At 32.2% G+C, this 10,648-nt stretch overlaps 1 protein-coding gene across 1 annotated transcript; it reads left to right on the plus strand.

The window, feature by feature from the left end:
- Window positions 1-4,353: 4,353 nt before the first annotated feature.
- On the plus strand, window positions 4,354-8,838 carry LOC107630350 (protein SMAX1-LIKE 5-like). The gene is made up of 3 exons (XM_016333451.3): window positions 4,354-5,886; window positions 6,227-6,443; window positions 6,971-8,838. Exons 1-3 carry the CDS (start codon window positions 4,667-4,669, stop codon window positions 8,678-8,680), a joined length of 3,147 nt encoding a protein of 1,048 aa, XP_016188937.1. The 5' UTR covers window positions 4,354-4,666; the 3' UTR covers window positions 8,681-8,838.
- The last annotated feature ends 1,810 nt before the right edge of the window (window positions 8,839-10,648 follow it).

A 10,648-nucleotide genomic window follows, 5' to 3' on the forward strand; every position in this document is an offset into this window, starting at 1 on the left:
AGCGCTAAAGTTGGCTGGTGAGGGAGAGATTTGACGACGCAATAAGGGTTGGGGAGGGGGCATGCGGCGGTAAAAGGATGGATGGTTAAAATATAAAAGGTGAAAGTAAGGGTAATTTGTGATTGACTTTTTTTTTTTTTTACTTTTTGTGGACCAAAAATGCTGTCAATTGTTCAAGTTGTTTATAATTTTCGTTATCTATCTAGTAGAATTATTTTTTAATATATGAGTTTAGTTATCTTGTATGTACATGATAAGATTACTAATTAAAAATTTTTTATTGAAAATATAAAATATTTAAATTTTTAATGTATTTATTTTATATTTATTATAAGACAAAAATATTAAAGAATTATTAAAATTTATTATTTTTTATTAGTAGTTAGTTATTAATGTTTAAAAATATAGGTTAAAATATATTATTAGATTGCTAGACTAAAAAAATTAAAATAATGACTAAAATAATAAACAAAAATAATAAATTCTACTGATCTTTTAGTATTTTTTTTTTATTTAATTTTAGCATGTGTTTTTAAAATATTTATTAGCTAAATTCTTAATATATAATACTTAATTGATTTTTAATTTTCAATGACGTATATCCTTTTTCAAGTTATTATAAGTCTTATATCTATTAAGAATAAATTTTTTAAATAGTTTGCGAATATGAAGTATTTCACAATCTCTCAGCGTAAGGATATTTTATAATAACAGTTGATTGAATTAAGCACATTATTTGCATGATGTTGACTTTCCCATAAAGATTAGTCACAGAAATATCAAGGTAATTTACAATTAGATTAGTTAATGAAAACTGAAATCAAATTGAATTGGCGAGTATAATTAAAACTACACTACTAAAGGGAACAAAGAAATTTGAGTGTGCATTATAACAGTGTAACTCAGTTGTGCTTGCTTTATTTGGTAATACAAAAGGGTATGTGGGTGGTTGGAAATAATGAGATGAGATTAATGGAGAAAAGGTGATTGCAGCTGCACGAGAGAGAGAGAAGGGCAATAATGCTACGAAGGATAGCAGACAGAGGGATGCTTTTTGGGTACTTGGGGAATAAAATGCTGTCTCTCTACGAGGATTGGCGTGAAGAGAGACACCAACATCTGCTTTTTATCTCTTACCCTTCTATCTTCACTCACTATAATTATTAATAAGCCTTAATTATTAGCTCTATGTGTCAATTTTTTAATCCAAATTATGATCACATACATCTAGTAGATATTCATAGATGGATTTAGATTTTTACTAAGATATAATGAAATTTGTTGTATTTTAATTGATTTGGCTGAAGTTAAATTGGTCTATAATAGTATATAAGGTGAAAACTCAAGTGCAATTGATTTTACGTAAAGTTGATAGTTTAGGGCCGTTAGATGAAAATTTAGTCAAATTATCTAACGACTCTTAACTATCAACTTTACGTCTTGAGTTTTCAACATAATATAATTATTTTTAATAAAAAAAAGTTTAGGAGATCAACTGTATGTGTAGTTAATTTGAACAATTTTTTTACAATGTTCAAAAAAAATATAATTTTAAAAAAATTTCTAATAAAAACTAAAAAAATCCCGAAAAACCAATCTAATTTCTACGACCTCCCTTTGTAGTTGCGATAGAAATGCAGCTCCCATTGTGATCGTAATGCCGCAGAACATTGCCACCATCTCCCCGCCCGACCACACCGCCGACCGCACGCATCGGCCTCCTTCCGGAGACAAGAGACATAGACTCTCCATTCGCGAAAATAGTGTCGCCGACCACTGTCGCGCCCTACCCTCGCGAACGCATCACATCACGTCATGGATCAGAGAAGACCGCCACACGTCCGCTAATGTTACCTTGCCGAGAGTCGCGATGAAACGATTAGCGAGGAATCTTCTATTGCTGATGCGGCTTGGTTTTAGATATTTTTTTTACTAGTTTTAGATGTTTTTTTTGGTTAAGTTTTGAATTTTTTTTTTATGTTTTTGATTTTTTTTTTAGGTTTTGGATTTTTTTAATAGTTTTAGATGTTTTTTGTTTCTTGGTCAGTTTTTGGATGTTTTTTCCAACTTTTTTGTATTTCGTTTTGTTAGATTTTAAAATTTTTAAGATGATTTTGAATATTTAATTTTTGTTTGGTTTTAGATATTTCTTTTTATTACATTTCAGATGTTTCTTTTTATTAGGGATTTTTGAAAATTTTAAAATGATTTTGGATGTTTTTTATTATTTTATTTTAGATTTTGAATATTTTTATTAGTTTTTGGATTTTTCATATAATTTGAATTGACATTTTTTCTTAAAAAATTTTAAATTTTTTTTTGGATATTTCATTTTTTGCTAGGTTTTAGAATGTTTCATTTTGTTACGTTTCATATTTTTTTTATTAGGAATTTTTAAAGTGAAATTTTAAAATGAATTTATAAATTTTTAAAATAATTTTAGAATTTTTTAAATAAATTTAAAATTTTTAATATGATTTTTTATGTTTTAAAATAATTTTAAAATTTTTAAAATGATTTTGAATGTTAATTATTATTTGATTATATATATATATATTATAGATTTTAAATTTTAAATTTTTTTTTATCATTAGAGTTTAAATATTTTTTATGATAATTTGAATTGACATTTTTTTTAAAAGATATTAAAAAAAGAGGCTACTTGAGTGTACTCCTCATTTGGTACCTAACATAATTGTTTTCCATGTGTTAACTTACTCTGTTTTAAAAAACTAAAATTCAAGAGTCAAGACCTCATTTATTCATAAAAGAACTTGCCAACATTCTTGAAAAAAGAGTTAATAGTAGAATAATACATTATTAGCAAAACCAAAATATCAGTTTCAATAATTGAATAATCAAATTGTACACTTTTCAATTTTAAAACAGTATTTTACCTTATTACATTCTATCTTTTATTTCAAGCTAATAAAAGCATTTCTAATAGTTAATTCACTCTTGCTAATTAATATGAACTAATTGATAATATTACTATTCACATCAATGAGAGTAAAAAAGGGAAGTTAGAAAAGTTAAATATATATGATGAATTATATGGTAAAGATGTAAGTTTACAAATCTTTTCTTTTAGGTAGCGTTTGTTTTGAGGTACTGAGACAGAGACTGAGACTTAGTATCGTGTTTGTTAGTTCAGAGACTGATACTAAAATTTCTGTCTTTGTCTCTAAAATTTCAGTATTTCAGTATCTCCAAAAAGTAGGAGTACAGTGGACTGAAATTTTTAAAGATGGAGACTAAAACTTTAATAACATTTTATACCTAAAATACTTTCATTTCAATTAATTAATTCCAATTTTATCATTTGTGTAAATTAAATTAGAGTTTCATTCTTATTTCAATTCCTGTCTCCCATTTTACACCAAACAGAATACTGAGATTTATTTCAATCCCTGTCTCTTAGTCTCTGTCTCTCAGTCTCAGTATTTCCGTCTTTGTCTCTTCACCAAACACTACCTTATAGAATGAAAGAGAGATTAAAAAAATTAAGACCCACATTTTGAATAATAAAATAATAAAAAATAACTATAAAAAAATTTATATTCTCTCTGTACAACTCTAATAAATCCACCACTTTAACTTTTTTTTTTTTATTTTCCTTTTGATCTTTGATCACACTAGTTTCTTTTCTTTCCAACTTTTTCACCTTTCTCCTTTAGTACCTTTTTTTGAATTTCTGCTGGGCTTGTCTGTCTATTCAAAGGATGATGTGGAATAAGTAGGGTATGTCCTCTACTCTTCTTGTGACCCCAAGTAAAAAAATATTTTGAGTTGTGGGTCCCCATTATATAGTGCTATTGCTCCAATTATTTAATTTGATTTCTTAAACAACAACTAACCTCAGAAATTATATTATTTGCTAGGAACTTAACCATACATAATGTATATGTTATATAATCAATCAACAGAGAATGAAATAGTTTTATGCCCCCCTTTGTAGCATGACAATAATGATCAACATGCATGCATAATATTGCTATTTCATCTATAGGCAGAAGATATGACTGCAATCAACAACAGCTTTATATATATCTCTTTATACATATATATGCACTGCGTCAATTTTCTCTTTTTTTTTTTAATAATAAGGTCCGAAAGATTACATCAAATAATATCTCAAAAATGGAATGACCTCAATTAACACATTACTTCTCTTTTCAAAGAATATTTGTAACCGCATGTTGTTTTTTATTTAAGTAAGAAATTGATAATAAATAGTTATGAATATAGAGAATAATTAACTCTATAATAACTCTAGGCTACTAAAGAGAAGAAAGAGAGGAACGAAGTGGAAATAAAAAGTAAAGAAAAAGCTGCGTCTTTAACGTTTAAACTAAAAGCAAAAGAGTAAAAATAAAATAAAATAAAAAACAAAATAAGCGAGAAGAAGTATAAAGAAGCGAGTAAGGCCTAGTAGTCTTGCATTTCAAAGCCCTTAACAAAACTTCCATTCCTCTTTGTTAGTGCAGTGCGCATTATTCCGTTGAAGCTTACGCCAAAGTAGCAACCAAAGGGAAGCTGAGAAATAGAGTGGGGGGTGTTTTGGAGAGAGGGGAAAAGAAGAGCATAAGAAGAAAAAGAGAGAGAAAGTTGAGATTAGTATTCTTAAGGGGGGGAGGGGTGAGGGGGGGTGTGTTGTTAGCAAGTTATGCGCTCAGGAGGTTGTACATTGCAACAGACGCTCACAGCGGAGGCGGCTTCAGTGGTGAAGCACGCGCTGGTGTTGGCGCGTAGGAGAGGCCATGCACAGGTGACCCCTCTCCACGTGGCCGCCACTTTGCTGTCTCTGAGAGCCAGCTCTCTCCGCCGAGCATGCCTCAGATCTCAATTTCCCAACCACCAGCAACACCCTCTTCAGTGCAGGGCGCTTGAGCTTTGCTTCAATGTCGCTCTCAATAGACTCCCTACCACAACGCCAACGCCGCCTAACTTTCTCAGCGTTAATCCCTCTCTTTCCAATGCTCTCATTGCTGCGCTTAAACGAGCCCAGGCTCACCAGCGACGTGGCTGCATTGAGCAGCACCAACAGCAGCCTCTTCTTGCTATCAAAGTTGAGCTTGAACACCTTATTATTTCCATTCTTGATGATCCTTCTGTTAGTCGGGTCATGAGAGAAGCTGGATTTTCCAGCACCGCTGTTAAGACTAATATTGAAGATTCTTCTTCTTCTTCTTCTCCAACTTCTCATTCCTCTTCTGCTGCTGGACCTTGTTCTGTTTTCTACTCCAACAACACCAACACTTTCAGCACTCTCAGGCAGACCCTCAAGCACCAGCACCATCATTTCTTGGGTGGTAATTCTTCTGAGTACCTTCCATCTTCAGCAATGCTGTTTTCCCCTCAGCACAAGTCTTGCAACAAGGAAGACATGATGGCGGTTCTTAATGCGCTGTTAAGCAAGAAGAGGAACACTGTGATAGTTGGCGACTCTTTGTCGATAAGCGAGGCAGTGATGGCGGAACTGATGGTGAAGCTTGAAAGAGGCCATGTACCTGATGAGCTGAAGAACACAGAGTTGATCAAGTTCCAATTCTCAGGGCAGATGAAAAGGGAGGAAGTGGAAATGAAGCTCGCAGCACTGAAGAGAAAAGTAGAAGGAGGAGGTGCCATTTTCTATGTTGGGGACTTGAAGTGGACGGTGGAAGGTGAAGGAGGAGGAGAAGTTGAACATGTAGTACAAGAGATTGGGAAGTTGTTTAATGAAAAGAATAGTAATAATAAGAAGGTGTGGCTAATGGGAACAGCGAGTTACCAAACATATATAAAGTGTCAAAGAAGGGAGCCACCTCTTGAGAACCACTGGGCTCTTCAGCCTGTTCCTGTTCCATCATCAGCTCGACTTGCCTTGACTCTCCATGCTACTTCCAGGTATAATCATCTCATTCCCTTAATTACTTTCTTAAACATGCTTAGGAAGCAGTGTTTGTTGCTAAGCCCGGGCGGGGGGAAGGGGGGGGGGGTGTACGGTCTCCCTGAACAATATGCCACTGCCAGAAAAGAAAACATGGTTGGTTGGTTGGTTGGTAAGGTGGAAGTGAAGCAACGCAATACCTTTCTGGCTTTCTGCTTCTGCTACACTTTGTTTTTGTCACTTTCTAACATCTTAGACATTACGGATTCTCACATGCATCATATATATATTTATTTAATAATTAAAAAATAACATTATAATAATTGGTTTTGATTGCTCATTATTATTTAATTTCAGTGTGTATGATTCGAAGATGAGCATGCCCCACAACTCTTCTCACATGTTTGACATAATGCACTTGAGTAACAAGAAGGAGGACGACGAGGAAGAAAAACTGAATTGTTGTGAAGAATGTGCGTCCAATTATGAAAAAGAACTTGGGTTGTTCAAGCCAGGACACAAGAAACTCTTGCCTTCTTGGCTTCAGACACATACCACCGAATCCTATCAGAAGGTACTAAACACAATCTTTAGCAGCTTTACAAGAAATTAAGATTTAGACTATTATGTCATTTGAAGTTACAATGTTTATTACAATGATATTGCTAGTAAATGTTCAAAAGAATGATATTTGTTGACAACAAAAAATATTTTAATTTTTCAAACATTTATTTTTTAATTTTGATGCCCTGGGCATCTAATTTTGTAATATCAGGTAATGGTCATCCAAAAGAACATATGATTGCACAACTATACAGAACGCTTTACAGTCAATGTATCAAAATTAAAGTCTGACACTCCTTATTGTAAAAAGTTTTTATGTTTTTAAGAAAAAATCAAGAATAAGTGAGATTTTTTAGAGAATATCATGCCAACTTATCCATTATCCGCTGTTAAATGGGATTTCAATTTACATTCTATTCTGATTTCTGAGTAAAACATTTATCTTTTTAATCAAACAAACGGTGGCCTTTAAATTCATTTCAACTAACTGAGAAATAGTGGCTTATTTAACAACTGAATTAAACTATTTATTTTCAGGATGAATTGGGAGAGCTGAAGAGAAAATGGAACAGACTTTGCAACTGTCTCCACCATAGCAAACAACTTGGGCAATATGGTAACAATAACAATGCAAAGATCTATCCTTACAATTCGTCATACCCATGGTGGCCAAATCAAAACACTCTCTTCCCAGATTCAAATTCAACTTCCATATCTTTTGCTGATCCTGTTCTGCCTCATCATCATCATCATAACTCCAACAACAACCACCACCACCACCACCTGGTGCCGCGGTTCCGGCGCCAACAATCATGCTCTACCATTGAGTTCAATTTCACCGAGGTCACTCAGAAAAAACAAGAATCAATAACAAGATCAGCCACCTTGGACAATCAAGAAGTAAATATTTCTCTGGCTCTTGGAAATTCAAATTTCAGAGATGATGATGGTTCGGGCCAAACACTGGTACTTCAAAGTAGAGCTCATATTTGTAAAGTGTTGCAGGAAAATGTTCCATGGCAATCTGAAACACTTCCTTCAATAGCAGAGGCCTTGGTTGAACTTGATTCAGGAATAACAACAAAGAAACAATGGTTTCTTTTGCAGGGGAATGACTTTGTTGGCAAAACAAGGTTGGCGCGTGCCATCGCTGAATCCGTGTTTGGATTCGGCCTTGTGGATAATCATGATGATGTTTTCCTTCACTTGGATATGAAGAAAGTGGGGCATTCTTCTGTTACCATATTTCCTGAAGTTCTTGCTACATCACTGAGAACCAAAGAGAAGGTTGTTGTTTTAATTGAAGATTTCGATTTGGCCGATTCCCGGTTCAAGAAGTTTGTTGGTGATGAGTTTGAGGCATCAAAGTTTGGGAATTTAAGCAAAAAAGACGAGAATCTAAAGCAAGCTATATTCATTTTGACTTCGGGTGGGGTCGACGGCGATGAGGTGATCAAGAACAAGGACAAGGACTCATCGGTGATGAATTTGGTGTTCAAGATTGAAACCAAGGCTAGCACCATGGATTTTTCATCTTCATCATTGGCAGCTGATTGTTACTTGGGCCACAAGAAAAGAAGGGCTCATGAACTAGACTTGTTTGGAAAGATTAACAAGAGTCCAAGAATTGAAGAGAATGAAGAGAACTTGTTGCTTCAGGGACAAGTAAACAAGAAGAAAGACTTTTCAAGACAATCGAGTTCCAATACCCTTGATCTTAACATGAAAGCAGATGAAGAAGACTACCATGATGGAGAAGAAGATGAGAGTAGCCCAATTTCAAGTGATTTAACCAGGGATACAATGGCTGAACACATGAACTCAAATGGGTTCCTTGAATCAATTGAGAACAGGTTTGAGTTCAACCAAAGTCCAGCTAGATTGAAAGAAAAAGAGGAATTTTTTTTGAACAAGATCAAAGAGTCTTTTGATGAGGTTTTTGAGAAGAAGATGGTGAAGTTCAATGTAGATGAAAAGGTGATAGAGGAAATTGGTGTTGGGTGTGGTAATTTTACTAACAGCGTGTTTGAGAAATGGCTGAAAGACATTTTTCAAAACAAGTTATTAGAGACAGTTATTAACTGTGATCATGGGAAGGAGGGTATAGTTTTTAATATTACACTTTGTTTGGGGGGTGGTAATGGTAAAGGATATAATAGTAAATTTGATAATAGTAGTGGGGGTGGTGGCGGGTTCATGAATTCATGTTTGCCCAAGAATATCCAAATTAACTACTTCATGGATTGAAGAAAAAACTGACTTTGGGGGGTTGGTTAGAGAGAGAGAGAGAGAGGGGAATTGTAAAATTTATGGTCCATAAGAATATGTAAAATTATTGGGAGTAATAGCTAGCCTTTTGTGTAACTTGCTAATTTTCATTATAGAATGTGTTTGTTTTAATTTAATTATTATTTCATCTGTTTATAGTTCCTTTTTACTCATTGTATTTATTTTTGGGTTTCTATATATCTTTTTTAAAATGTCCATAGAATCTAGTGATTGTATACTATTTAAGGTAGAGCCTCAGAAAATTGTTATATGTAGCTGTTTGATGGAATCTGTTGAGTGCATGCTTCAAAAGTAGGAGCAGCATCTTGTTATAATATCAATGTACTTGTACAGACACGGTTGATTCTCATAGCAGGTTTTTCTTAATTACTAAATGAAATACTATTTTGTCTACTTATTATTTATGATATGCTGTTTAAGAAGATTTTTAGAATACATATATCATTGATTGAAGAGGCAGAGTTGTTGAAATGGAACCAAAGAATGGATTGAATAGAATAATATATTAATATAAAGATTTTATCTTGAAATTCTATATGATCAAGGTTGGAAACTTGAAATACCTGATGATTTGTTTGGCATTAAGCTTAATGAGTTTCTTAAATAAATTGCTTATGATTGTTGGTGACAGAATGATTCATCCACTTTAGTGGGCTAGTCCAGTTTCAAAGTATTACTATTTGTACATAACAATGATGAGTTTAAACCAAAAAAAAAAAAACTTTTCTTCCTTAGTAATGCACAATATTGCACAAATAAGTAAAAGAAAAATGCTAAGGACAATTAAAATTTATTGATTTTGGTCATTACTTAATTATTAATTTAATTTTTTGTTTAATAATTTAATAATATATTTTATTTTATATTTTTAAATATTAATAATTAAGTGATGTCCAAAAACAATAACTTTTTATGGTTCTCTAATATTACACAATATTTCACTTTATGTATTTTTTTAAAAAAAATAAATTTTAAATATTTTTATCATAAAATAAATTAATATTATATTATAAAATTATTTATCTTAAAAATTAATTTAATATATAAAAATATATAAATAATTAAATTTCTAACTATTTAGTTATGCAAACAACAAATTATTTTGTAAGAAAATGTTTGGAGTTACCAACTTATCATTACATGTTGATTTAATTTTAAAAGAAAGTATTGTGTGTGGATAACTATTGTTTACTTGTGATATAAATGGTGAATTATAATTTTGTTCATAATAACTATTACTGTATATCTTAATTATTTACATTTATCTACATTAACCAAACTCATAATTAAAACCGCATATATTAAATGCGTTTGATTTAGTTTGTGTGACAAAATTTTAATCTTTTGGTAAAGTAGGTTAAAATAAACCCAAATATGCTCTCTTACTAATGTTTATCATCTTTCTTTTTCTTCATATGTACTCTTTAACCAATGAACACCCATATCATTGATGAGTATCTCATGTATCCATGCACAAATATATATGCAGCAACCCAATGAAGAAGGAAAAAAAAAAAAAGTCCCCAGAGATAGAATTAAAAATAAAAATAAAACCCCCACTACAAGATAGAAATGATTTTTAATATGAAAATAGAGGTGGTGTTTTGGTTGAGTATTAACATTTAAAGTGTATTACAGTATTGTAAAAATTATTTAACACGCTCTCTACGTATTTTAACACGCTCCCACGTGTTGACCAAGATGTTGCCATTTGTTCAACACGTTCCTTACATATTAGTCAGAATGTTGCCACCTATCCAACACGTCTTCACGTATTGCAACACGCCTCTCATGTGTTGACTTTTTACCTGCATATAATTACACCAAATAATCCAATTTTCAAAAAACAAAAAAAAACACCAATATTTTCTTTCATATTTAAAAAAATCAGTCACTACAAGACATTCACACTTTTGTGATTCTGAA

The sequence above is a fragment of the Arachis ipaensis genome, chromosome B3 (assembly GCF_059453495.1).
Source record: "Arachis ipaensis isolate K30076 ecotype BB chromosome B3, ASM5945349v1, whole genome shotgun sequence".
Lineage (NCBI taxonomy): Eukaryota > Viridiplantae > Streptophyta > Magnoliopsida > Fabales > Fabaceae > Arachis > Arachis ipaensis.